At 43.1% G+C, this 26,634-nt stretch overlaps 1 protein-coding gene across 2 annotated transcripts in view; it reads left to right on the top strand.

Annotated features, from left to right (window-relative positions):
- The window catches only part of CCDC66 (coiled-coil domain containing 66), a 1,871,188-nt gene that overhangs the window by 585,206 nt on the left and 1,259,348 nt on the right, over positions 1–26,634 (top strand). For both annotated transcript variants that reach the window (XM_044078704.1, XM_044078703.1), the window contains exon 7: positions 5,989–6,125. In XM_044078704.1, coding sequence (XP_043934639.1) covers positions 5,989–6,125 — 137 coding nt within the window. The remainder of the gene's footprint in view (positions 1–5,988; positions 6,126–26,634) is intronic.

Here is a 26,634-nt window from a genome sequence, read left to right as displayed (position 1 = left end):
TACTAGAAACTGTTTTCCTCTAGACAGTGAGGAAAGTTGAGTGCTGTAGTAATTTGTAGCTTATTTAGTGCTTACAATAAGTTCTGAACAAGTGCTGAGCTCAAAGAAACAGACTTGAGTGCTGAAACTAAAAAACTGGCTAATTCTAAGAAACAAAATTAAGCTAGAAGGCTTCCCTCCAACACAGAAAGGCTTGTGGGCTTAGAAGCCCACACATAGTCCTGGACACAGCAAATCTGTATCCAGACTAGACTACCCACAGGAAAGGCAGGAAACAAGCTTAGAATTTTTTTTTATTTATTTAAGAGGAAAGGAACAGAAATTAAATTGATTGGTCTTCTCAAATGTTCTCCCTGTATTAGGTAGAATGAGGTAATGACATTAGACTGAGAGGAGGGTCCCAGATCAAATTTACAGTAGGGGCGGGCAACTGCAAAGCCACCAACTATACGAAACAGTATACCAATAGGGAGGGAGGGTAGGAAGAAACTGCAGCAATGTTTCTCACAGCAGAAAAGCAGCAGTGAGCCTTTAAATGAAAGTTTTAAACAGATAAAGGAGCTTCTAGAGAAAGCTTTTAACTGCAAACAAGTTATCAGAATCAAACAACCCAACATATGCCTAATAAAAGTGGACAATTTCCAGTTAATACCTCACACACAGTGAAACTAGCTAGAAAAATATACAGTAGTCAAAGTGCTATAAATAACTTGAAAAAATAAGCAAAAAAACAGGATACTTAATGTTATATATTATAGATCAGAGTTTGCTCAGTGTCCTTCCTTCGATTAGCTCAGTGTGAAAGCTATGTACTGTTCTCTAAGGTTTCCTGCTTGCCTAACCTTACTTCTACATAACCTTCAGTGTGTACATATTTGTCATTTTCAATAATTAGTTAATTTGTTTGTACTTTAATTTTTACTCCTGTACATTTTAACTATGTAGCTATGTACATTTTTATATGATAACTTGTGTTTTTATTACTGTCTGTGGAGCTTTTCTCCCTGGGCCTGTGCTGTAAATGGTCTATCACCCAGTCAGACAATCACGGTAAACAAATGTTAAATAAATAACTGGAAAAAAACAGTGTTGTGGATGTTTTGAAGTGTGACCAACAGCATTCACACAGAGATGCACACTGTTGGCACCAGCTTGGTGAAAGGCCTGTGGTGTTAGCAGGAAGATGTGGTGAAAATGAGCTTGTAGTGTTCTGGTGTAGACTGAATTGCAGTCAGTAAAGTGTGAGGTCTTAGCAGTTTTACACCTACCTGTGAGATTGTTGATATTCTGCCAGGGATATGTATATCTGCAGAGTAAGGATGCTTGTTTTCCTTTTAAGGTAAGCTTTTCCACCCAAACCTTTGATCTAGCCTAAAATTCTTAGGGCGCTTATACATTTGGTAATAACAAGAAAAGTGGTTGTGATACCATCTAGTAATGAAAGTAAAAGAAAAGGCCGGTAAAGCAAATAGAGTTTATCAAAGAAAGGAATGCAAGCTTTCTTACTGAGAAACTAATTTTTTGGCAGATCAGCAGCCTCATAGATAGGTCTGCTGTTGGTGGCAAAATACTACTGGCTCATTTTGTGTCTGTCAGCCATGCACTGAGCTGGTGTGGGCACTTTGTGCTGCCATGATTGCTGCGAGCCACGCATCTTAATTCCAACTATTTACCATTGAAAGGGTGAAATATATTTTGTTAGAAATGTAAGCCTGTTTATAAATTCATAGGTAATTTACTAGGCATGCAGCCCATGAAAGCATTGAAGAACTTAGCTCAGTTGCCCTAAAGCACTCTCTGATTAAGTGACTTGCTCATGGTCACACAATTAAGTCACACAATTGTCAAATAAAAGCTGAGGGACTCAAACCTTGTACCACAAAAAATAGCTCACAGTTCAAAGCCTTAATCATCTGCACCAACTGACAGATTTGATCTGTCAGTGCTGTTAGTATATTTTTTAAGATCTCCCATGAACTGCTTACTTGTAATGTGTGAAGCAGTCATTATTAAAAGTAACTTAACGTTTAAACAGGCCACAAGGTGGGCTTCTTTCATTTCATTTATGAAGCTCGATTACAGCATCACTAAAATTCTTGCTTTGATGCTGTCTTTTCTGTCCACTTCAACTATTGGGTATATCCAATCCAACTGGTTCCAGGGCTAGGACTTCCAGATTCTTGGAGCCAAGATTCAGGCTCTTCCTGTCTACCTATAATTCCCCTCCACTTTCACAGTTCCACTCTCGTTTGCTGCTTGTGCTAATCAGATATGATACCAGGGCTTAGTGCTCTTTTGGTCAAGATAAGTGATTTCTTTCACATTTTCTTTCAAATATCTGTAATTACTTCTTCCTTACCTTAGAGAAGCACAGTAGTTGGTTGTGCATAGTTTTTGCATACATTTTATTCACAGATGGTGTTTTCTTGCCTTCTCTCTGTGTGTACATATATATATATATATATATATATATATATATATATATATATATATATATACACACACACACACACACACACACACACACACACACACACACACACATACTGGTTTTTTTTTGCCTAGGCTAGATTTTTCAATTGTTAGATATGTAGTCTATTGTTGCTTATCTGCTGTTCGTTTATTATGATGTGGCAGTTTGTTTTAGTACTACCTTGTGTGTTAACTAGTGGATTGTTACCTGAGATGTCCGACAAGGTTTTGGGTTTTAAAAAGTGCACCACATGCAGTAACGGAATTCCCCCACAAGAACCACACTCCCTGCCCGGGGGCATCTCATTAGGACAAGGATTGATAACTGTGTTCCACCTTTAGGCATAAGGCCCTCTGTGACCACCAGTCAAAATTGATTTTAAAAGGTTTTCTTCTAACCACAGCAGAGGAATTGGGCTCTTCCTTCTCAGGTTCTCCATCGAACAAAAAGTCTGGAGATAAGCATAAGGGGTACAAGTGCAAGGGTAAAGAAAGGGAGAACAAAAAAGACAAGTAGAAGGATAGACTTCAGAGACAGCCTAGGAAGAGAATTCCCAGCTCTAGGGGACATACGGGTCCTGCCCTGAATCTTTCCAGACCTTAAGATCCAGGTCCCCTTTCAGAGCCAATTCAGCTCCAATCTCAGACTACACTATTACACTTTGAAGATATGTTCTTCCCAGAGTTGGGCAGGCATTGGCACTAATCACATACTCAACAAAAGAGGTCCTTCCATAGGTCCTGCAGGTCACCATTGATGGATTCCACGTTGAGGTTGGTATGGTCTTTGAGCTTGGCTGAAATGGATGTGGACAGGATGATGTGGGTGTCCTTGAGGACCCAGAATCAGATGGAGGCCCTTCCTGCACCTTCCATTCTTGGAGTGCTGGGACCTGCTCCACCACCCATCATCTGGTTTCTCCTTTTCACATTCAGATCCAGTGGTTTTGGAACTGATCATTCCCTATGAGATGCTTATGTAATACTGACAGTCTGGTCATCTTCAACACCAGCAGTGTCCATTACTAGTTTGACTCTGACAGCATTGGATTTCAATGGATCCCCAAGCAGAAAGGTCAGTGCCAGTGCCCTAAGGTAGAGATTGATTCTGGGGGCTGTCTGTTCCATCCCTTCCTCTCTCTGCATCTGCACTGGACAGCTCCCCACCAGTGTCTGCTTAAGAGTCAAGCCAGGTTAAGTCTCATCGGGTCCTTTGTCAGGTTCCTTGAATCCCAAAAGGACACCTTTGGGAATAGTTTTGGCATCGGCCTTTGAAGTATTTAAAAGGGTTTACTTTAGGTCCAGAGAAGTTCCATCCTCATCTGTTCTGACATAGATTCCTCCTCCACTTTATCCTTTCCCTCAGGAATGGCCAGCTTCTTTAGGCCTCAACAAGGTTCACAAGGCTGGTTCCCTATCAGCTTCTAATTCTGCCATGAATCTTTCCGCCATGGAAAAAATAGGAAGCATTTGTGTAAGAGGAGGCAGTTGGACTCCCCTCAGGAGTCACTCACAGAGAATACTGATTTCTCAGAAGGGGAGAGTTCCCCCAGAGAATGTCTCTTTTGCAGACATCTGGAGTTATTGTGGCCCAAGAGAATATTTCTTGAGGCCTAGAGAGCTAGCTCATCTACTTCCTAGGTGGTCCCCCAGCTGACTGATGAGTTTATTGTCCTGGTCTTTCAGTGGGCATGGAAGGAGCCAGATGTGATGGAGCCCATACCCTGAAAACCTGACAAGATATTGGCTTCCCTGCAAGACAGACCTCAATAGAGTATGAGGCTTGCAGTAGATGCTGTCATGGTGGCAACAACTGCAAAAAAAAAAAAAAAAAAAAAAAGGGCTGTAAGGGGAAAGCTCTTCTGTCCTTCCCCTTAACAAGGAGAGTAGGACTTTGGACGCATTTGGAAAATGGAATTACACTTTAGCAACATTCGCATTGTGTACTAAACTACCTTGCTCACTTGACAAGATTTCAGAGAGACTTGACTAAGCAACTAAGTCCCTTTTGGGATCATTGACTGTAGAGTCCCACAAGACTATAGCTTCTCAGTTGGCAACCCTTCAATCTATATCCAACGTGTCCATGCTGCTGTTAATCATTGTGGCAGATGGTACTTCTGGTAGGCAGCAGTATTGCTGTTTGCCAACGTGCTTGGATACATTTTTATGACTTTACAGACAACACTGAATGCCCCTTTTGAAGGATCCACACTCTTTGGGCCCAAAGTAAAAGAGTCACTTACTAGAAGTGATTAAGATAAGATCCTGTCTGTTGTGGGTAGCTGTTTCTCCACCCCTCAAAGGATTTTCTCCTGGAATTAAAAAGATGGTAAGCGGCTATAGTTCCATAAGTCTCAAAGCTTTGCAAATGACACTTCTGGTGATAGACCCCCCCCCCCCCAGCAGCAGAGGGGGAACAATAGCAATGAACGTCTCCCTTATGGCAGAGGTGTTCTGCAGGATCAGGGGTTTTGTGGTCTTTTTGCCTACAAACCCTTCCAGTCCTCCTGAAGGGTTGGCCCTCTGCTGCAGACAGGAGGCAATGTGAGGGACACTTGTCTCTGCATCCTCAAGCCTGGTTAGTCATCACTTAGGATTCTTGAGTGCATAGAGTAATAGCCAGAGGTTATATAATTCCCTTTGTTTCCAAATCATAGAAGGTCTGAAAGAAAACATGATGTTCCACTCCTTCAGAGGAAGGTGATTGCTCAGTAGCTCACAAAACCGCTAGACATGCAAGTCATCCAAGAGGTCCCACCAGACCAGCATGGGCCCAGAGTCTACTTGAGGTTCTCTTTAGTTCCAAAAAAAGCTCCCCAGGCCCATTCTGGACCTCAGTCACCTAAACCAATTTGTAAAATGGACAGAATTCTAGATGGCCATGGTTCAGCCCATTTTGCTTCTTCTGAGGAAGAACTACTGGATGTGCTGGATAGTCCTTGCCTACTGTTACATAGATAGCCAGTCTAGAAGGTTCCAGTTGAGAATGATGGAAGAAAACACAATCTAGGGTTATAAGTACATAACTGTCATGTAATCATTGTAAATACAGTCTCCTTTATGTTGAAGTCTTATAAAGTAAGCAAAACAAGTACAACTAACTTGTGCCACCGGTACAGTTTCAGAGAATATCAGATGTTTCCAGTAGGTTAGCTGCAGTGGCCCCTTATTTCTAATATTTTCATATTTTGTTTCACTTTCCCTTTATTGAGGTCCATCCTCTCAGACTTCATTGTAAACAAACCAGTAAGAGAATAATGTGGGGGACCTTGTTTCCATTAACGAGGGTATCAGTGAAGGTAAAGTCTCAGAAAAAACAGCTATGGATTTATTACAGAAGCATGCCACATACCTATGGGTTTTTTTTTACATATACTACCTTACTAACTTGAGATTTCCTTTGAATGTGTATAGTAATATTATACTTTTAAATAAATGTCCTTTGTTTCATTTATTTTGTAGCAGCTTCTTGTTGCCAAGTCTTAGAAATGACACTGTTGATTGTCCTAACAGATGAACAAGTGGCTGCTAAGAAGAAAGAGAGGGCACTACAACAGACTGAAAAAGTTGTTTACCCATGGGGAAAGCCTATGGGAGTTACTTCATCTAGTTGTTATTTTGAAAATGGATTAACAGAATGTCAGACAAAGGTAAGACTTCAAAATGGCACCCCAATGACTTTGTCTTATATAATCATCTGTGTTTTGTAAGTGGACGCCACCTAGATAAGTACTAAAATGTAGATAGACCAACAAAAGTAGAATGATGCTGTATCTTAGAATTTTGATAAGAGGTTTAGACACAAGTCATAGTTCCAGACTTCATTTCTAGCCCCCCCTTAGACTATTTCTTTCTGCCTTCTTGTCAGTGCTCATGTATGTTGTTTTCTGTGGGATGTATTTGTTTGTTTCAGCAGATTGCTTTTTTCAGTAGGTTACAATTACTTTAATAGCCCTGTTTTCATGTCTTGTTAAATTGTTCCATAATTGGGAGCAAAAGTGCCTCTTTCTTTCCTGGCTTTGAGTTTTAGCCAGTGTTTCCTACCATAAATACATTTTTTTAAATATCAGTACCAGTTTGGATCAGAATAGAATACTTCTTAATGGAATGGTTTCTGTGGGGTGTTTTCTTATTTTTATGGATTTTGTCCACTTCTTTAGCAGAAACCATAAATAAAGATGTAGTCTGTGTCTACTACATATTTCCTAATTTCAAACAATATTTTGGTTGCAGTGTAAGGTATTTTCTGTGCCTTTAACTTCCACAACATTTTGTATTTCTGTGAAAAAATGAGCCATACATCTGTTTTGCTTAGAGTTCTTTGAGACCTAACATATTTTCACAAATTTGTAAGTTGTACAATAATTATTTTACCTTAAAGAAAATATACAAGAGTGTACAACTGTGTTTCTTCCTCTTTCTCACATCAAGAAACCTAAATGACATGCATACCAGTTGGACACCAAATCAGGATCCCTGTTATATTCAGTATTACTGATATTAATTATCGTATGAGCATCTTCTAGTCCTGGGTTTGTTTTTAACAAAATTTGCAGAGCAGCTTGTCTACTAAAAGGCTGTTTGAATCAATTGTGATAGCCTTGGATCAGAAAGATTATATACGTCATTTGTATGTTCGTATATTCAATTTTCAAGTCTAGAGTCCATTGGCCATCATGAAGCTTGATTTCCTTATGTTGACATTTCCTAATACCTTTATAGGTGTCACAGTTATTTTTGAAATATTTTAATGTTTGACTTCTGTTTGTTAGGGAAAACTTAACCAGTAATCCTGGAAGGCATTGTATGTATGTGTGTGTGTGTGTGTGTGTGTGTGTGTGTGTGTTTATGTATGTATATATATATATATTTATATATATATATATATATATATATATATATATATATATATATATATATATATATATATGTATATATATATATATATATATATTATATATATGTATGTATATATATATATATATATGTATATATATGTATGTATATATATATATATATATATATATATATATGTATGTATATATATATATATATATATATATATATATATATATATATATATATATATATATGTATGTATATATATATATATATATATATATATATATATATATATATATATATTTATATATATATATATATATATATATGTATTTATATATATGTATATATATGTATGTATATATATTTATATATATATATATGTATATATATATATATATATATGTATATATATATGTATATATATATATAAATATATATATACATATATATATATATATATATATATATTTATATATATATATATGTATATATCTATATAGGTTCATAGGTTCATACTAGGCTATCTGCCCGAGGGCATTTACAAGCCTAGCCCATCGTTTTGTGGCTTACGCCACCCCTTTAGTATGGGGAACTATAGGTTCATAGGTTCATACTAGGCTATCTGCCGAGGGCATAATATCTATCTATATATGTACATCTATCTATATATATATATATATATATATATATATATATATATATATATATATATATATATATATATATACGTATGTATTTTTTTTTTTTGGTATCTGATGTGAGATTTCCCATTAGTTCATGCCATACAATGTACTTTTAAATAGAATTGAGTAAGACATTGTATTGTAGACCTAGACTGAGGTCACATCTGGATAACCTGCAGTAAACAGAATATGACAGTTCTGGTAGACTTTCTACATAATTCACTTTTCTAGCCCTATGATTTTTCTAATGAGAAATCATTATACCATTTCAAACTTTTTTAGACTTTTCTTAGAGATTACATAGAGGGTATTCAAATGTGGTGGATTCATGAAGGATGAAGTGGTACTTTGCTCACCCAGATTGGCTAGACATGCCCTTAAGAATTAGATGGGCTGCAGAGTATGCTTTTCAGACCTTCATAGATACCCACTTAAAAATCTTCACTAATTTTGGAGTTGATGATGTAGCAAACATTTGCCAGAAGTGTTTGTTAATTTTGGAATTGGTATTATATGCAGAAGTATTTTACCATATCCATTTATTAACCGTGAAAGCAGTAAACTAAGGCAGTAATTTTTAAGGGCAAGAAAGGAAATTAAAGTTAAATATTTGTTATTAGTTCTTAGCATTTTGTGTGGTTAAAGTTTATTGTGATGTCTTGATTTTGATGGTGTCACTTTTTTAATGACTTCACCATTTATTTTGTAACTATAATTAATGCCAGGCCTCAAGATGCAATGTTTACTGACATTGAAGGTGAGATTATTACTGTTGAACCACGTTTATATTTTTATAGATCATGTTGGAGAACTTCAGCATATTTTATACAAGTAATTATCTTCTCCAGTTTATAATCATCAGTTTATTTGGTTCTCCAGAGTCCATTTTCCACACATATATCATAGTAGAACAGTCCAAAAAGAGACTGATGTACAGACTTTTGGTCAGCATCCTATTATTTATCCAGTGTTTTTTTTTTTTTTTTTTTGCATTGCGTATGGATTGGCCTTTACTGTTTGTCAAGCATTGCTTTTGTTTTGCTTAGCAAGTCCATACTACTCCATATTGGACGGTAGTAGGTCCCCTGCATTGTTTTGGATAAGCTTCATTATGACACTCTCCTTAAATTTATGATTCCACCATAATTTTTTTTATTTGAATTTATTTATATGCTTGTATCAAGGTGATGGGTTTAAAGTTGTTTGGGTCTGATGTGACCCCTCCTTTATCAACTGGTATCACTTCACCTCTCACCTCTCACCATATGTCATGGATGTATCCACATGCTAACATTTTATGTAACTTGATTGAAAAAGGCTTGGTTAGGATTTCTTTGATTCTTTACAAGAAACCACCAGGTGTGTTGTCTGGTCCTAATTTTACTTTTAGCAACAGTTAAATCTTTCATTATATCATGGGTGTTTCCATTGCCTCTGCATCCGTTTACCTATGTTTTTGCTTATTGTGAAGCTTTTGCATTTTTTTCCTGCAAGTGCTTTTTCTATGTCCTATGGCTTGGTGATAATGTCTTATGTTTACTGATTACATGCTGCAGTCACAATATTTCCCTTTTATTTTCTATTGTAATTAAATAATACCTTATTGCCTTCAACCTTGAAACCAGGTTAAATTCATAACTAGAGCTGGACGATTTACCACAAAAAGACAGTTGTTTCTGTGCATTATTTAAAGTTTGACTTGTTTTTTGACAAGGGCAACTTGTGAAAAGGAAGTGATATCTCGCCTTTGGGTTTTGTAGCTTATTACGTTTGTGATTCCTCCATAGTTCTTTTAGTTGAATTTGTATAAATGCTTATAATTAATGGCATTTATTCATAAATAACAATATCACTGAAATGAGTGATAATATACTCAGCAGACTTATTTGTGTCATTGAAGATGGCATGCCAGTTTATTTTCTTAAGTGTGTAATGTATTGAATAACACTTTATTTTGGTAAAGTTTATGAAAGATTGTGTATTTATGACTGAGTTTGATTTTGCTCTTAAGTTAAATATGATATCATGATCTTGTTAATTACAAAGGGTATAACTTGCTGAGGAGCAGAAAAATCTTAGGTGTGTCAGTGTGATATATAAGATGTTGCTATCACTAGTTGTTTGTTCAATCCCTAGTTGTGTTTGTACAGATTGTTTAGATCTACAAATGTTTAGGCATGTTTGTTAGACATTGAGTAGTTTACACAATCAGTACTGATTAACTAGAATCATTTATGTGGATTATATTTTCATTGATTTTGTATGTTGCAGTTTGGTGTGGAAACCCTCATGCTTGGTAGGGGACATATATGTTGCGTGGTAAATTACTATTATATTCAGTATCCCTGTTATTAATTATCATAGGAGCAACTTCTAGTCCTGAGTTTTCCTGGCTCCTGACTTTTAGATGCTCTTTTGCAAAGTCTGAGACATGGCTGTATACCCTACCAGATTTACAACAATGAAAGGAGTTGTTTCAGTAATAATACAGATACAGCATCTTCCAGGTAGATGAAAGCTTGTGAGTCACCACTTGCATTGTTGAGACTTCTGGTATTTAGCAAGCCACCTTTACTTATGATGATTTTTTTTTTTATCTTGTGTGTCTTTATTTTGAAATTTGAAAAGGTCTGAAAAAAGATACTATGGGGATGAAAAAATTTCTGTTCAGTATAAAGTGTGCTAGCCAGTGTAACTGATTTATTACTGTTTCCTGCATTTCAATGTGCTTTCTATCTCAAAAACAAAAAAAACAAAAAAAATCCTTGTTTTCCCGCCTCTCCTCGACTAGTTTAGACCAGTATACAGGCTTTGCTGTATTCTGGGCTGTGGTGTAGTTCCTGTGTTGTCCATTGCCTTACTTGGATAGAAGGAAGTTTCTTTGCTCACCAGTGGGAGTGGGGAGCCTTGAGCAGCCTATCTGTCCCTGAAGGAGTGACCTCAGCACAAGAGCTTGTAGTAATTGGTTGTTTTGGACCATTTCTAGCTGTTTTGAAGTTCCCCGTTTAAAATCCGCGTTTGCACGGCTTTGCACGTTTGTGCGCATAGCGCAGCTCCCGTTAATCAAGGTTAAACTTTTTCTGGCTCCGCCAAGTCTGCTCTTCAAATTTTCCCTTAAGAAAGCTCTACTCTTATAATAATCAGTCTGATCGCTTTATTATAAGCCTAGCACTTGTTCTCAAAACCTCTCTTCTAAGTAAGCACTCGCTAACTAAAGTAAGCACTACATCCACCTACCTTCCCTGTGAGTACCCACTTCCCTTAAAGGCACAGCACTCCCATATAATATTCTAGCATGTCGAGTGGTAGATTACTAGCATCCTCTCCGGTTCAGCTGGTTAATCTGGGAATCTTGAGACAATGCTACAATTGTCTCATATAAACCGACTACCCTCTCCTCCTCCCAACAAACACAAATACATGTGAGAGATGCAACTATATAGCCAAACTGGAGGCTGAACTCTCTCAGCTCAGGACTGGCAAGACCAGACAGGAGGAGAAGGTAACCACACACACACCAAACCCAGTCCCACATAGACCTACCACAACTGCAAACCAAACACATAACACAAAGACATACTCAGAGGCTCTAACAAAAAACTTACCAAAACAACAGAGGCTCCCAAAGCAGACACCCAAAAATCCACCACCTCAAAACATAACACATGCAACACATACTTCAATAAATCAGTGTGTCAAACAATCACAGCCCTTAAGGCCAAACACCATGCCTGATACACTAGTAATAGGTGACTCTATAGTCAGACACACTGACGTTCCGCTTACCAGGCTGAACAAGGAGAGGGTAACGGTGAGCTGCCTATCGGGAGCTAGGATCCGCCACATAACTCACGCACTCAGGTCACTCCAAAGCAAGTACAAATATGACTCCATCATTGTCCATGCCGGCGTGAATAACCTGAGATGTACCTCCCTGGACTACATGAAAAGAGACATAGAGGAGCTCTCTGATTATGTAGCCCAGGCTGGTATGCCCCTGACCCTGAGCAGCATCTTGCCCTCACCAAGAATGATGCCACAATACAAAGACAAGATGATCAGCTTTAATAATTGTCTCAAATACTGGTGTCATTCTAGGGGGATCCAATGTCTGTCTGCTTGGGATGACATGCTGGACAAGCCACGCTGCTTCGCAAGGGACGGCTTGCATCTGTCACCACTGGGCTTCCGGATTTTGGCTAAGGCTCTTGCCTCCCCCATAGTGCCTTTTTTAGGCAAGGCTCAAAAGACAAACCCACCTCCTTAGAAAACAAAAATGGAAAAAAATTAAGGGTAATGCTGCTCAATGCCAGAAGTCTAAATCTCAAGATGTAGGCTCTCGAAGCACTCCTCAGTATGGAGAACATCGATGTCTGTGCAGTAACTGAAACCTGGTTCAAGGCTCCTGAGAGCACCCCAGCGCTACCAGGCTATACCTCGTATCATGCTTTTCGGCCCCAAAACTCAGGCCAAACCAAAAAGGGAGGGGGAGTGTCCATATTCATCAAGGACACCCACACCTCCAGGTTAGTGGCAACACATGAAGCATCAGAGACCATCTAGGTACAACTAACCGTTGGCAAAACTGCTATACAACTGGTAGCATGTTACAGACCACCCTCCCAATCTCAGGAACCCCATTCAGCCTTCCTGAAGACATTGGAGGATATGAATGTCTCACCAAACACCATCATATTGGGAGACTTCAACTACCCTAACATAGACTGGGTGCATTATTCTAGCCCAAACACCCTAGCCCAAAGGTTCCTGGAATTCATAAATTCAAATGCAGTGGAACAGCTAGTCATCTCTCCCACAAGGGGAGATAATATACTAGACCTGATCATCACAAACATGGGGACAAAGTGCTCCACACCAGAAGTATACCCCTCACTAGTGATATCTGACCACAAACTAATCACCCTGGATTATACATATCCCACCTCCACCCCCAACACAAAAGACTACAGTGAAAAACTTCTCACTTCTTAAATCTGAGATGGTATCCTTTAAGCCCACTGGGCCAGTGGAAACCACATCCCACAATGCAGAATCCTACACAAATGCTTTCTACGGACATCTCCAAGAATGCATGGATCATGCAATCCCAAATAAAACCAAGACACTCACCACCAAGGGCAGGCGTCCTGTCTGGTGGACTCCAGCCATAAACAAATTGTATAACAAAAGAAGGAAGCTACTGCACGACAGAGCAAAATCCCATAAAGAGAAGGCATCTCTGATCAGCACTAGTAGAAAGCTACGTTCTCTCATAAAAACATCCAAGGCCAACTTTGAGAGAAAAATTGCTATGGACACTAAAGATAACCACAAGGCCTTCTTCAGCTATGTTAGAAACCTGGGCGGAAACCCTCAGATATGTTCAGAGTTAGTTCACAATGACAAAAAATACACTGAACCCACAGATATTGCCAACATTCTGGCAGACAGGTTCAGTGCAAATTTCTCCCCTCCCTCACCCCCAAAAGAAGAAATACTTATCCCAGCTGAATGTAACCTCCCTGTCAGCTCAGATGTCCAGGTGAGAACCGCCCTCAGCAAAGCTAAAAACAAGCTCCAAGAGGAGCTAAACCCGCACGTAAAAATGCTATTTAACCTTAGCCTTACTACAGGATATGTACCTGAACACTGGCGTACAGCAACAGTAGTCCCACTCCACAAAGGAGGCACCTATACAGACCCTGGTAACTACCGCCCCATAAGCTTAACCAACCTGGTCTGCAAAGCTATGGAAAGAATCAATGTTAAGTTGTCAATCTCGCCTTCATTCTTGCTGGATGGGTTCGGAGCCGATCCTCGGCTCCGACTCGGCACTTGCTTAGCTTGAGAACTCCTTTTACCAGCTCGAGGCAACCCTATATCCCATGATGCAAGGCGGGACTACCTCAGATCTCGTTTGCCGCTTTGCGAAAAGGTCTCCTTTTTTGCCAGCTGAGGTAAGTTTGAGTTTTCAAACAGCTTTAGTCAGGGTTTATCTTCCCCTTTTCCTATTTTTTAGTGTATAGTGTCCATACAATCACCCTATTCCCCTTATAGTAAAAAAATTTTTACTTTATAAAAAGTTTTAAAAAATTTCAGTTAGGCCTAGGCCTTCCTTATTAATCCCTATCTGTGTGTCTGTGTTTGGGGATTAATTTGTGTGACTGTTTTTGGTGTGTGTGTGTGTGTGTGTGTGTGTGTGTGTGTGTGTGTGTGTGTGTGTGTGTGTGTGTGTGTGAGTATTTTATTACTCTTTTTCCTTAGACTATGTCTAAAGAGGTAAAGGTCTCGGGCTTCAAGAAGTGTGACTCGTGCTGTCAGAAAATGTCTCTGACAGACGGTCACACTTCTTGTGTTTACTGCCTGGGGCCTTTACACCTGCAGGACTCCTGTGCTTTGTGTCACTCTTTTAGCCAGCGAGTCCTGCAGGAAAGGAGGAATAAGTTAATCCTCCGTGGCTTGCTAAAACCGGAAGGTTAACCCACTAAACCTGGGTCCAGTAAGTCTTCCAAGCCATCCAAGGGTCAGGCTACAGCTTCCAAGCCTTCCCCGGTGGCTCCGACTCCTTCGGAGCCGATCTTTCTCCTTCTCAGCTAGGGTCGGTTCCGACACCCAATCTGCTGTTGCCTTGTCGGCTCTGGCTGGAGCCGACACAGTATCCAGTATCGGAGCCGAGAAGCCTTCGGCTCCATCTGGAACCCATAGGACGTCGGCTCCGATGACTTCCTCCAAGAAGAGATCTCGGTCCCCGTCTTTGGAATCTATCCACTCGGCTCCGGGGTCTCCTCTTTTGTCGGAGCGGAGTCATCGGAGCCGATCTTCGAGATCTTCCAGGCTGTCTGACCACGATTTAGAGAGGGTGGTAAGCAGGCTGTTAAAGTCGCAGGCACTGGCCCAAATGCTCCATAGCCCGTCTCAGCAGACTTCGGCTATTGCTTCACCCCTTGAACTTCCTCCTGCGACTCCCCACCAGAGTTCGGAGCCGGAGCTTCTCGGGACAGCGACTGTTTCGGTGCCGGAACCGATACATCCTTTTTCGGCTCCGTCGTCTTCGGCTCCGATCTCCTCCTTGAGACCTTCCTTGGAGGGATCCGGTCGTCGAGTTTCCCTAGTCGGCTCCGAGGGGCTAGTGGCATCGGACCCTTGTCCGACCCCGCTCTCCCTCTCGGGGCTTCGGCTTTGGTAAGCTCGGCACCGACATCGGCCTCGGAGCCTTCCCTCTCAGTGGAGCCGGGAATTCCTATTTCCTCGAACGGAATATTCGGTCTCCCGGGAGGGAGCCTTTGAGGTGATGAGGAGTGTCCTGGCTCCTGAGCCAGGTCAACGGTCCATCCCTCTAGCTCCTCCCTCTTCGGTGCCTGTAGACGCCTCTTGCCAGCCTCTTGCTCTCAGGCCCAGGGATCCATCGCCCCAGGTTTCCCCATTGGGAATATCTTCCTCTTCCGAGGTTTCTCCTGATCCTGCAGGGGAACCCCCTCGGAAGAGGACGTAAGAGGAAACACACAGACTCCCCTGAGTCTACTACATCTGATACTGACTTAGATGAGTCAGAGGGTTCCCCTCTGAGGATGTCTCCTTTTCAGACATCCTTGAGCTCCTCAAATAGAGGGGGAATTGGCCCTCCATTGACCCCTCCGAGGATAAGTCGGTATACCTGGAGGCTTTTGGATCCCGACCCTCCACCTCCTGGGTGTCTCCGCCTTTCGACCCACTTATGCAGGTAGTGGCTCGGAAGGCGTGGGCAGCTCCAGATTCTGTGGAACCTGTCCCCAGGAGACCATCCAAGTTTATTACGGCCCCTACGGACAAACAGTTTCTTTCCAAGGGCGTCTCTGTGGATGCTATGGTGGTGGCGGCGGCCACTAAGAAGGAACTTGTGGATCCTTCAGTACCTGTCCATCCTCCTAACAAGGATTCTAGGACCATGGACAGGTATGGAAAGCGGATGTTTTCTTCAGCGACCTTTGCTATGCGTTCGCTGAACTACCTTTGTCACTTCACCAGGCTTCAAAGAGATATTCTCAAGGAACTAGGTGAAGTGGTCCAGGATCCTTCTGCTGCTGGGGCTCAAGAAAAGATTGCCTCACAGCTAGCAATCCTGAATTCCTTATCCAACTCCTCCATGCGGCTCATATCCTATGCAGCCGATGGAGCGAGCAGGGCCGCAGGCACAGGAGTGGCTCTTAGACATCAAGCCTGGGTGCGGCTTTGTAATTTTGCGGACCCTTTAAGGCGTCCTTCACCAATACCCCCTTTGATGGTTCGGCTTTGTTCGGACCTCAGGTGAAGGATACCTTGACCAGGTGTGAGCAGGACGGTAAAACTCTTTCTGCCGTTGGAGTCCATTTTTCCACCCCTTCTAGACCATATCCCAAGGGTCAGAAGGGAGGGAAGATGTGGTTCTGCAAAGCCCAAGGAGCTACACCGGACACACGTGGTCAGTCTACCCCCAGAGGCAGAGGGGGTAACAATAATAGACGCCGCCCTAGAGGCAGGGGGGGTCCTCAGAACCAGGGCAACAGGGAGTCTCTTCCTGAGAAGCCCTTTCAGCACCCCTGAGGTGTTGCCCGACTGTCCACCCTTGGAGGCAGTCGGGGGAAGGATTTCGCTGTACCCAGTAGCCTGGCATTCCCTTTCACAAGATATGTGGGTACAGTCGATCATATCCGAGGGTTACAAAATCCCCTTCGAAAGGTATCCCGTACCTCAACAATCCCTTCCAGACATCTCACCCGGTCAAAGGGATTTGCAGAACAGGAGGTTTCAAAGCTCCTAGAAAAAAGAGCCGTCCAGACTGTTCCGGCAGACCAAGTAGGATCCGGCGTCTACTCGAGATTCTTTTTGGTCCCCAAAAGGACGGGAGATTGGAGACCAATATTAGACCTGAGCAGTCTAAACAGATTTGTCAAGAAGGCAAGATTCCGGATGGTCACGCTTCAGTCCATTCTGCCCTTTCTGGGAAAGGACAACTGGATGTGCTCTATAGACCTCCAGGACGCGTACTATCACATAAAGATTCACAGGCGCTCCAGAAGGTTTCTCCGCTTTTGGCTAGGGACCAGTCATTACCAATTCAGAGCCCTGCCCTTTGGCCTCACTTCAGCCCCCAGAGTGTTTACCAAATGCATGGCAGTGGTCACAGCTCATCTGAGACGTCAAGGATTCCAGGTGTTTCCTTATTTAGACGACTGGCTCCTTTCTGCCACCACCAAGTGTCAGCTTCTTCAGACCAGAGACTACACTCTGCAGCTATGCAGGAGTTTGGGAATTTCAGTGAATTTCGAAAAATCTTCTCTGCGGCCTTGCCAATCTATCACCTTTATAGGCGCAGAATTAAACACCGTCAAAATGTTAGCCAGACTAACAGATCAAAGAATTCTGGACATCCAAAAATACGTTCGGATTTTATTGCAGAGCAGCAAAGTCAAAGCCAGACTGATACTAAAGGTTCTAGGTCTTATGGCTGCGGCCATTGTTCTTCTACCACTGGCTCGCTTCCACATGCGTCTTCTGCAGTGGATGTTATTCACTCAGTGGTCGTTCCACAGTCTTCCGATGAGGCACGAAATCTTAGTCACACAATCGTGCAGGACTCATCTGAATTGGTGGATATCTTCCCCTCTTCTTCATCAGGGCCGACCTTTTGTTCCCCCTCCTCCGGTTGCCACAGTTACTACGGATGCCTCTCTGATCGGGTGGGGGGGGGGGCATTATCAGGGCAGGATGGTCCACGGGACATGGCAACCCATAGAATACCATCTGCACATAAATGTCCTGGAGATGAGAGCGGTGCTTTTAACGTTGCAAGCCCTCAACGACTTTCTTCCCGTAGGGACTATTGCAGTACAAACGGACAACATGTCCGTGGTCTGGTACATCAACAAGCAGGGCGGGACCAGGTCCTATCCGTTGTGTCGAGAAGCTCTCAGACTTTGGCAATGGGCAATCTCCTCTCATCGGTTTCTGATAGCAACGCACATCCCCGGCAGGTCCAACCTCTTGGCGGACAGGCTGAGCAGATCCATTCTCATGCCTCACGAGTGGTCTCTCAATCAATCTGTAGTGGACCAGATTTTTCCGAAGTGGGGCACACCTTGTTGCGATCTTTTTGCTACACCCCAAAACAACAAGTGCCCCAATTTTTTCACCCTCTTTCCCCTACCAGGCCAACCCCTGAGAGACTCTCTAACCCAGAATTGGCCCCGGGGACTTCTGTACACTTTTTCTCCTTTTCCCTTGATTCCACAAGTCATTCAGAAAGCCACCGTTTTGAGGGCCAAGTTGATTCTCATTGCCCCTTACTGGCCTCGACAAATTTGGTTTCCGTCTCTGCATCGTCACCTCCTGGTGCAGCCCTGGCATCTGGACCCAGTTCCGGATCTCTTGATCCACCAGTCGGGTCAACAGCACCGGGCCATTCATTCTCTCAACCTCACTGCTTGGTTGCTCCACTTCCTTCCCTAGCCAGGCTTCCTATGATCTCTGATTCGGTCAGAGACATCTTAGTGGCTTCTTTAAAGTCGTCCACCAGAACCGTTTATGCTAGCAAGTGGCGATGTTTTTCCATTTGGGCAAATTCCAGGAATATTGATCCCTTTACTGCTCCTGTGCATTCTGTTTTAGATTTCCTGGCTGAGGTTTTTCAGTCAGGATCTTCTTCATCTACAGTAAAAGTTCAACTGGCTGCTATTTCCAAGTATCATGTTGGCTTGCATGATCATAACATTATGTCTCATAGACTATGCAAGGCCTTTCTGAGAGGAGTTTTTCTCCTAAAGCCGATAAAGCATCCTCCTCCACAATGGGATCTAAATTTAATGTTGGCATCCTTGATGTTACCTCCCTTCGAACCGTCTGCTTCATGTTCATTGAAATTATTGACCTGGAAAACTATATTTTTACTGGCTGTCACTTCAGCAAGAAGGGTTTCCGAGATTCAAGCTCTCTGCATCCGTTCCCCTTACTTGGTTTTTCACAAGGACAGGGTATCCTTAAGAACGAACCCGTCCTTTCTCCCCAAAGTTGTGTCTCAAACCAATATTAATCAATCCATAGATCTACCAGTTTTTTTCCCAAACTATTCTGACAGAGCTGAACAAAAGCTTCATTTTTTGGATGTCCATCGTCAGCTCAGGTACTATTTGCATAGAACGAAACAATTCAGGAAATCGGACCAATTATTTGTCTCCTATGCAGAAAACAGGAAAGGTCTCCCAGTGTCTAAAGTGACCTTATCCAGATGGTTGTCTTCCACCATTTCTTATGTGTACTCTCTCAGAGGCAAGCAACTACCTTCTAAACCGAAAGCACACTCAACCAGGAGTCTATCCACTTCTGCAGCCTTTCAGGATAGACTACCCATTGATACCATTTGTGCAGCAGCTACTTGGGCCACTCCTCATACCTTTGTCTCTCATTACAAGTTAGATTTGGCCTCCAGAGACAGGGCCAGTTTTGGTTCCACATTTCTCAAGAGTCTGTTCCATTGAGCCACCCGGGATACAGGTGCTAGGGACGCAGTCCCATCCAGCAAGAATGAAGGCGGGATTGACAACTTAACATTTAGAAGTTATGTACCTACCATAACGTTCCATGTTAGTTGTCTTCTCTCGCCTTCTTTCTTGCGTCCCTCCCTCCTTCCCCCTGGCCTGGACAGATCTTGAAGAGTTCCTATCAGGTTGTTTCCTCCTGAGCCTTCATTAGAGGACTCTTTTATTATGAACTTGGGTTTCCTAAATATATTAGGTTAGTCCTTAGCAGGGTAGGTTAGCTACCAAACGGGATCTGAGGTAGTCCCGCCTTGCATCATGGGATATAGGGTTGCCTCGAGCTGGTAAAAGGAGTTCTCAAGCTAAGCAAGTGCCGAGTCGGCTCCGAACCCATCCAGCAAGAAAGAAGGCGAGAGAAGACAACTAACATGGAACGTTATGGTAGGTACATAACTTCTAATTATGGAACTCATAAACAGAGACATTGGGGACTTACAGACACTTGATCCCACCCATTTCGGCTTTGTAAAGGGCAGATCCTGCCTTTTGAACCTGGTTGACTTTTTCGAAACAGTCACTAGAGCAATTGACGAGGGCAAAGCAGTCCATACAGCCTACCTGGACTTGGCTAAAGCTTTCGACACAATACCCCACTCTGGCATCATAGACAAGCTCAACAACTTAAATGTAAATCCATATGTCACAAGATGGGTGGCAAACTGGCTAAAGGATAGAACCCATAAAGTCAAAATCACTGGAGCCATGTCAGACTCAAAGCCAGTTGCAAGTGGTGTCCCACAGGGCTCTGTCCTGGGACCCCTCTTGTTCGGCATTTATTTCTCAGATGTGAAAGCAAACATGGGAGGGTTGTGGCTGACAAAGTTCGCAGATGACTGCAAATTAGGCACCATAGTCGATACACCAGCTGACACATACATCCTACAGAAAGGCCTCACTGAAACGGAGAACTGGTGCCGGAGTCATGGCCTTAAACTAAATGCCAAAAAATGTATAGTCATCCCCTTTGGGAAAAACAAAGTACCCACAAATGATCACATAGACAGTAACCCACTGAGTACGGAAAAAGTAATCAGAGACCTGGGGACCCAAGTCGATAGTGACCTCTCATTTGACACCCATGTTGCCAAAGTGGTTAGAAAGACTTTCTACCTTGCCCACCTTATCATGAAGGGATTCACATCCAGATCAAAGGAGGTCATTGTACCCCTATACTCCTCCCTTATCAGGCCCATGATTGAGTACAATGCCCCATTTGGTATGTACCTCACCCGGCACTTGCAACAACTAGAGAGACCCCAAAAGTACCTCACCAAGAGGATCAAGGGTCTCCAACATATGTCGTATGCTGCCAGACTAAAGAAACTCCAGCTCTATTCAGTAGCATACCGCCTGCTCAGAGGTGATTTGTGCCTGACGTACAAGGCCATGTCCAATCAGGAATTGATGGACATGCTCCACCTCAAAAAATCCAAATCCATCAGAATCACGAGAGCTAAAGATGTCCTTCAAGGATGCATCTGTATTCATCACATATGGGTTGTCCTGCCTCAGGCAGCCCTTCGGTCGGCCGGATTCCAAAGTCTGGGTCCGGCGTCAGCTGATGTCACTCTTTCCCCGACGTCACAATGTCTGGGGTATAAAGGCGTCAGCCGGCGCCATCTTCCCCAGTCTTTCTTGCCGCGTGGTGCCCGAAGCAGAAGCAGTTCACAAGTGCCAGTTGGCCAGCTCCTGTATTTCAGCTACCGAAGACTTCAAAAACCTAAGTACCCCGTTGGGGACTCTTTCTTGCCTCAGCCGATGTCAGATAAAGTTAATAATTGTTTAACTTGTGGGAAACAAATACCTCATAAGAATTTCCACTCTTACTGCCTTCCTTGCCTAGGCCCCAGACCATGACGTCTCGGCCTGTTCAGCCTGTGCTTCCTTCAACCGACGAACACTTAGACGTCGGTCGGAGTTTGCAGAGGAGTTTTTTGGGGCTAGTTTTGCTTATAAAATGCCGTCGGAGACCCCGACTTCACATTTAGTTCAAAAACAGAAAGACAAGGACCGACACACGCGGTCAGTGGTTTCGGCTGAAACCATGGCAAGGCCTACCGCGAGTGTCTCGGTTTTGGCTGAAACCGAGTCCTTAGCTCCTCCGATTACCGAAACCGCACAACCGACGCCCTCGGCACCGGAGGCTCCTGCCGAGTCGGTTGTTGTATTACCTGCTGAAACTGGTGTCCTGGAATCTTCCGACACCATCCCTTTAGATAAATCTACCCCAGCACGTGGTGCAGCCAGGCCTCCTGCATCCATGTCCATTAAGGCTTTCTCTAGGGCTAAAGCTGCTAAACTCACAAAAGCTTTGCCTCCCAAGGTTACTCCTCAGGGAACTTCTACTGGTGCTCAGATCCTAACCTTAGCAGAGGATCTTATCTCATTAATTAGGGGCTCACAACCCCACCCGGACAGAGGCTCACATCCACCTCCAGATAAAAGGCCCAGGGTTGAGCCCTCTGATCCCCACTCTTCTGATGAGTCTTCTGTTGGCTCTGCCCTCTCGGACCACCAGGAGGGGGCTTTTTCGGCCTACGAGGATTCTGATGCTGAAGAATCCATTCCCTCGGCCTCCCCTCCTGAAGAGTTTTCCTTTGGGGAGACACTGCATGCTATGAGAGAGCATTTCCAATGGCAGGGTCAGGATTTTTCAGACTCCAGGAAAAGATTAAGGACCTTTTTACATTTGCCTCAGCATAGGCCTTTAGCTATACCTCCTGTGTTAAATGTTATTGATGATGTGTACTCTGACTCTAGCACAGCTCCTGATTCTCTCCCTCCGGCTCCTGCCAAACCTGATAGGTACTATAGGGTCCCGGACTCTCACCTTCACCTGTACAAGGGCCACTCTGCTGATCCTGAAACTATTTCGCAGGGCCCTAAAGGGGTTGCAGCTACCACTGCTAGAAATACTCTACCCTCTGAGAGGGAGTCCAGAGCTTTAGAGAGATGGGGTAAAAAAGTGTATACTTCTGCAACTCTTTCTATGAGGGCATTAAATTGTCAGTTTCATATGATACAGTACCAAGAGTATTTGTTAGATGAATTACATAAGAAACTGTCTTCCTCTGAACCCCTTGATCGGAAATCCCTTCAGGATCTGGTACATAACTCCCAGCAGGTTAGTAATCACTTTCTTCAGTGTGGTTATGATGCATTGGAAGCTTCATGTAGGTCAGCTATGACAGGTGCAGTCATACGTAGGCATGCTTGGCTGAAGGAACAATCTTTGCCAGACCATGTTAAAGCTAAACTTCTGGATGCTCCTCTGGAAAAACAGAAATTATTTGGTTCCACGGCTCAAGAGGTCTTAAAGAAATTTGAAGAAAAGGCAAAATCTGTGCAAACAGTCAAAGACTTTCTGCAAGTCCAACCACCAAGATTCAGCAGAAATTGGCCTACCAAGAATTGGTCCTTTCCGTATTCGGAAAGATTTCAGAGAGGCAGAAACAGACGTGCCAGAGGTAGAGGGCAAACTAGAGGCTCCAACAGAGGCCGTCAGTGGCAGCCTCCAAACCAGAGAAGTAGTGCAGGATCAGCAACTACTACACAAGGACAGACTCAATGACTTTGCTTTGACTCCGCCGACCAGGGCTCAATTAGAAGCACCTTTGGGCGGAAAGCTTTCTTTATTCTCAGACAATTGGCACAGCATTACAAGGGACAAATGGACACTGCAAATTATAGACAAAGGATACAGGTTCCATTTTCACACATTGCCAAAAAGAAAAGGCATGCCAGACCTGCCACCAAATCAAAGGGCAGAGGCCTTGAAACAAATCTCCAGCTTAATACAAATGAAGGCTATAGAAAAGGTTCCGTCCTCAGAACAAGGCCAAGGATTTTAATCCAGACTATTCCTTGTTCCAAGAAAAGAAAATCAATGGAGGCCTATTCTGGACTTGTCCGCACTGAATACTTATCTCATTGTGCCAAAATTTAAAATGCTGACTCTACAGCAACTCCTTCCCATGCTGGGCAAGGGGTCCTGGCTGGTGACTCTAGACCTCAAGGAGGCATACCTACATTTCCCTATCAGACAAAGTTGCAGAAGATACCTCAGATTTCTTGCAGGGTTAGAGCATTATCAATTCTCAGCATTGCCCTTTGGCTTATCCACTGCGCCCAGAGTATTCACGAAATGCCTGGCATCAGTAATAGCACACTGCAGACTCCAGGGGATTCAAATCTACCCATATCTGGACGACTGCCTTATACAAGCGGACAACCAACAAACTCTGATAAAGGACTTAAATTATGCCATCAGTCTTCTGCAGGCCTTGGGATACACAGTCAACATGCACAAATCAAGACTTGTTCCATCCCAAAGAATAACCTTTCTGGGTGCGGATCTAGATACAACCACCCAAATGGCTTATCTCACAGAAGAAAAACAACGTCAACTACCGGATTACTTCAAGAATCTGACGAGACAAACTCAGCTGACTGCAAGGAAAATCCTGCAGGCCCTGGGTTACATGGCATCCTGTATTCTTCTGATTCCACAAGCAAGGCTACATATGAGAAAGCTACAGTGGTACCTAAGGAGTTTATGGACTCAGCACAGTCACAGTTTGGAAATTCTAATCCCACTCATTCCATGCCTTCACAAGGAATTTCTGTGGTGGGCTCAGGCCAGCCAGTCCAACAGAGGGCTGCCCTTCACAAAGCCAAAAACCTCCCAAACTATTACAACAGACGCTTCAGACCTAGGTTGGGGAGCACACATGGAGGGCAGAGGTATCCAAGGACAGTGGTCACGAAAGGAGCTATGCATGCACATAAATCAAAAAGAAATGCTAGCAGTGATACACGCAATCGAGGCCTTCAAACTCTTTCTACATCAAGGCCATCTACTAATAAGGACAGACAACACCACAGTTATGTGGTACATAAACAAGCAAGGAGGTACCCATTCTTACCCTCTGTGCAGACTGGCAATGAATCTATGGGATCTTTCCCTGAAACTCAATATACTACAAGCTCAGTTTGTGCCAGGAAAGGACAATACACTGGTGGACAGCTTAAGCAGAAATATCATGGATGCACACGAATGGATGCTGCACCCAGACATTTTCCAACAGATAACACAATCTTGGGGGAGCCCGGACATAGATCTATTTGGTTCCCCCCACAATCATCAACTGAAGAAATTCTGCTCAAGGACATACCACCCACAAGCCTGGAAAGTGGACGCCCTCTCTTTCAGCTGGAGAAATCTGAACGTGTATGCATTTCCTCCTCTTCCATTGATGTCCAAGGTGTTACTGGAGATCAGGTCAGAGCAGCCAAAAGTGATCCTGATAGCTCCGGACTGGCCAAGACAGCACTGGTACCCACTGCTAAGGAGCATGTCACGTACGAAGCCATGGCACCTACCTCTATGGCCACTTCTACAGACACAGCACAGATACAAAACTCTCCACTCTAACCTGAAAACATTGCAACTAACAGCGTGGAGAATACCTTGATTCCTCCTCAGGATAAGCTATCCCAGAGAGTAAAGAATATTATTCTGGAAGCTTGCCGCCCTTCCACAAGGAAGACATACTCAGCAAAATGGAAAAGATTTCTCATCTGGAACACCACAAAGGGCCTAGATGCAACAATGATGAACATGGCACATATTCTGGAATATTTGGCAGAAATGTTCCACAATGGGCTGTCTTACTCTTCTATTAAGATCCATGCTTCAGCAATTTCAGCAGAGTACAATACTGATCCCCCTGTCTTCTCTCATCCTCTCCTAAGACAATTTCTAAGCGGGATCAAAAACATCAAACCTCCTAGGAAACCACCTGTACCTGCTTGGGACCTTAACTACGTGTTGGAAAAACTAACACTGCCTCCATTTGAACCAGCAGCATCTGCAGATCTACAGTACCTCTCATGGAAGACTGCTTTCCTTCTGGCAATAACCTCAGCAAGAAGAGTTTCGGAATTGCAGGCCCTGATGTCAGTTCAGCCATTTATTATTTTCCATCAGGATAGAGTTTCATTAAGAACTAATCCTACTTTTATGCCAAAGGTGGTATCCAGGATTTCATTGAATCAAGCCATTCACTTGCCTACCTTCTTCCCAAATCCACAGAACAAAGGGGAGAAACTGCTGCACACCTTGGACATTCACAGACAGTTGCGCTACTACTTGGACAGAACTAAAGGTTTCAGAAAAACTGACCAGCTGCTGGTAGCATATGCTGCTGGTTCTCAAGGAAGAGCAATTTCCAAACAGACAATTTCAAAATGGATAGGAAATTGCATCCGCTTTTGTTACTCATTTCATGGAAAGACTGTACCAACCAACATTAGACCTCATTCTACGAGAGCCACTGCCACCTCCACAGCATTCTTAAGAGGGGTGGCTACAAAAGACATTTTAGAAGCTGCCACATGGAGCTCCTTGCATATATTTGCCAAGCATTACAATTTACCTTTATATTCCAGATCCAGAGCAGACTTTGCTACGGCTGTCCTGCAGGGTATCTTAGCTACACCATCCTTTTCCTAGTACCTCCGCCCCTAGATTGGCTATGGTATTCTACCCATATGTGATGACTACAGATGCATCCTTGAAGGACATAGTACAGTTTTGTACCTACCATAAATGTAGATGTCCGATAGGTATGCATCTGTAGTCAGGTTTACCCTCCCTCCTTCCCCTCTGTGGTACTCCTAGGGTGCTTACCTCTCTATTAGCTAGCTGGGGGATCTATTATGGTGTATTTTTTATATATATATATATATTTTTGCAAATGTTTGGACTTTTTATTACATTTTTCCAAATTTAGCCTTCATAGAGGGCACCTGGCATCTGGGGCAAGAAAAACTGAGGAAGATGGCGCCGGCTGACGCTTTTATACCCCAGGCGTTGTGACGTCGGGGAAAGAGCGACATCAGCCGACGCCGGACCTAGACTTTGGAATCCGGCCGACCGAAGGGCTGCCTGAGGCAGGACAACCCATATGTGATGACTACAGATGCATACCTATCGGACATCTACATTTATGGTAGGTACAAAACTGTACTATTTAAACCTCAGCACAAATATGAATAGAACATGCTGGAGGGACAGATTC

Source organism: Protopterus annectens, chromosome 7.part1 (genome assembly GCF_019279795.1).
Source record: "Protopterus annectens isolate FY-2018-M chromosome 7.part1, PAN1.0, whole genome shotgun sequence".
In the NCBI taxonomy this organism is placed as follows: domain Eukaryota; kingdom Metazoa; phylum Chordata; order Ceratodontiformes; family Protopteridae; genus Protopterus; species Protopterus annectens.
Note: the sequence above shows the minus strand (reverse complement) of the source record. Positions and strands in the feature narration are given on the sequence as shown.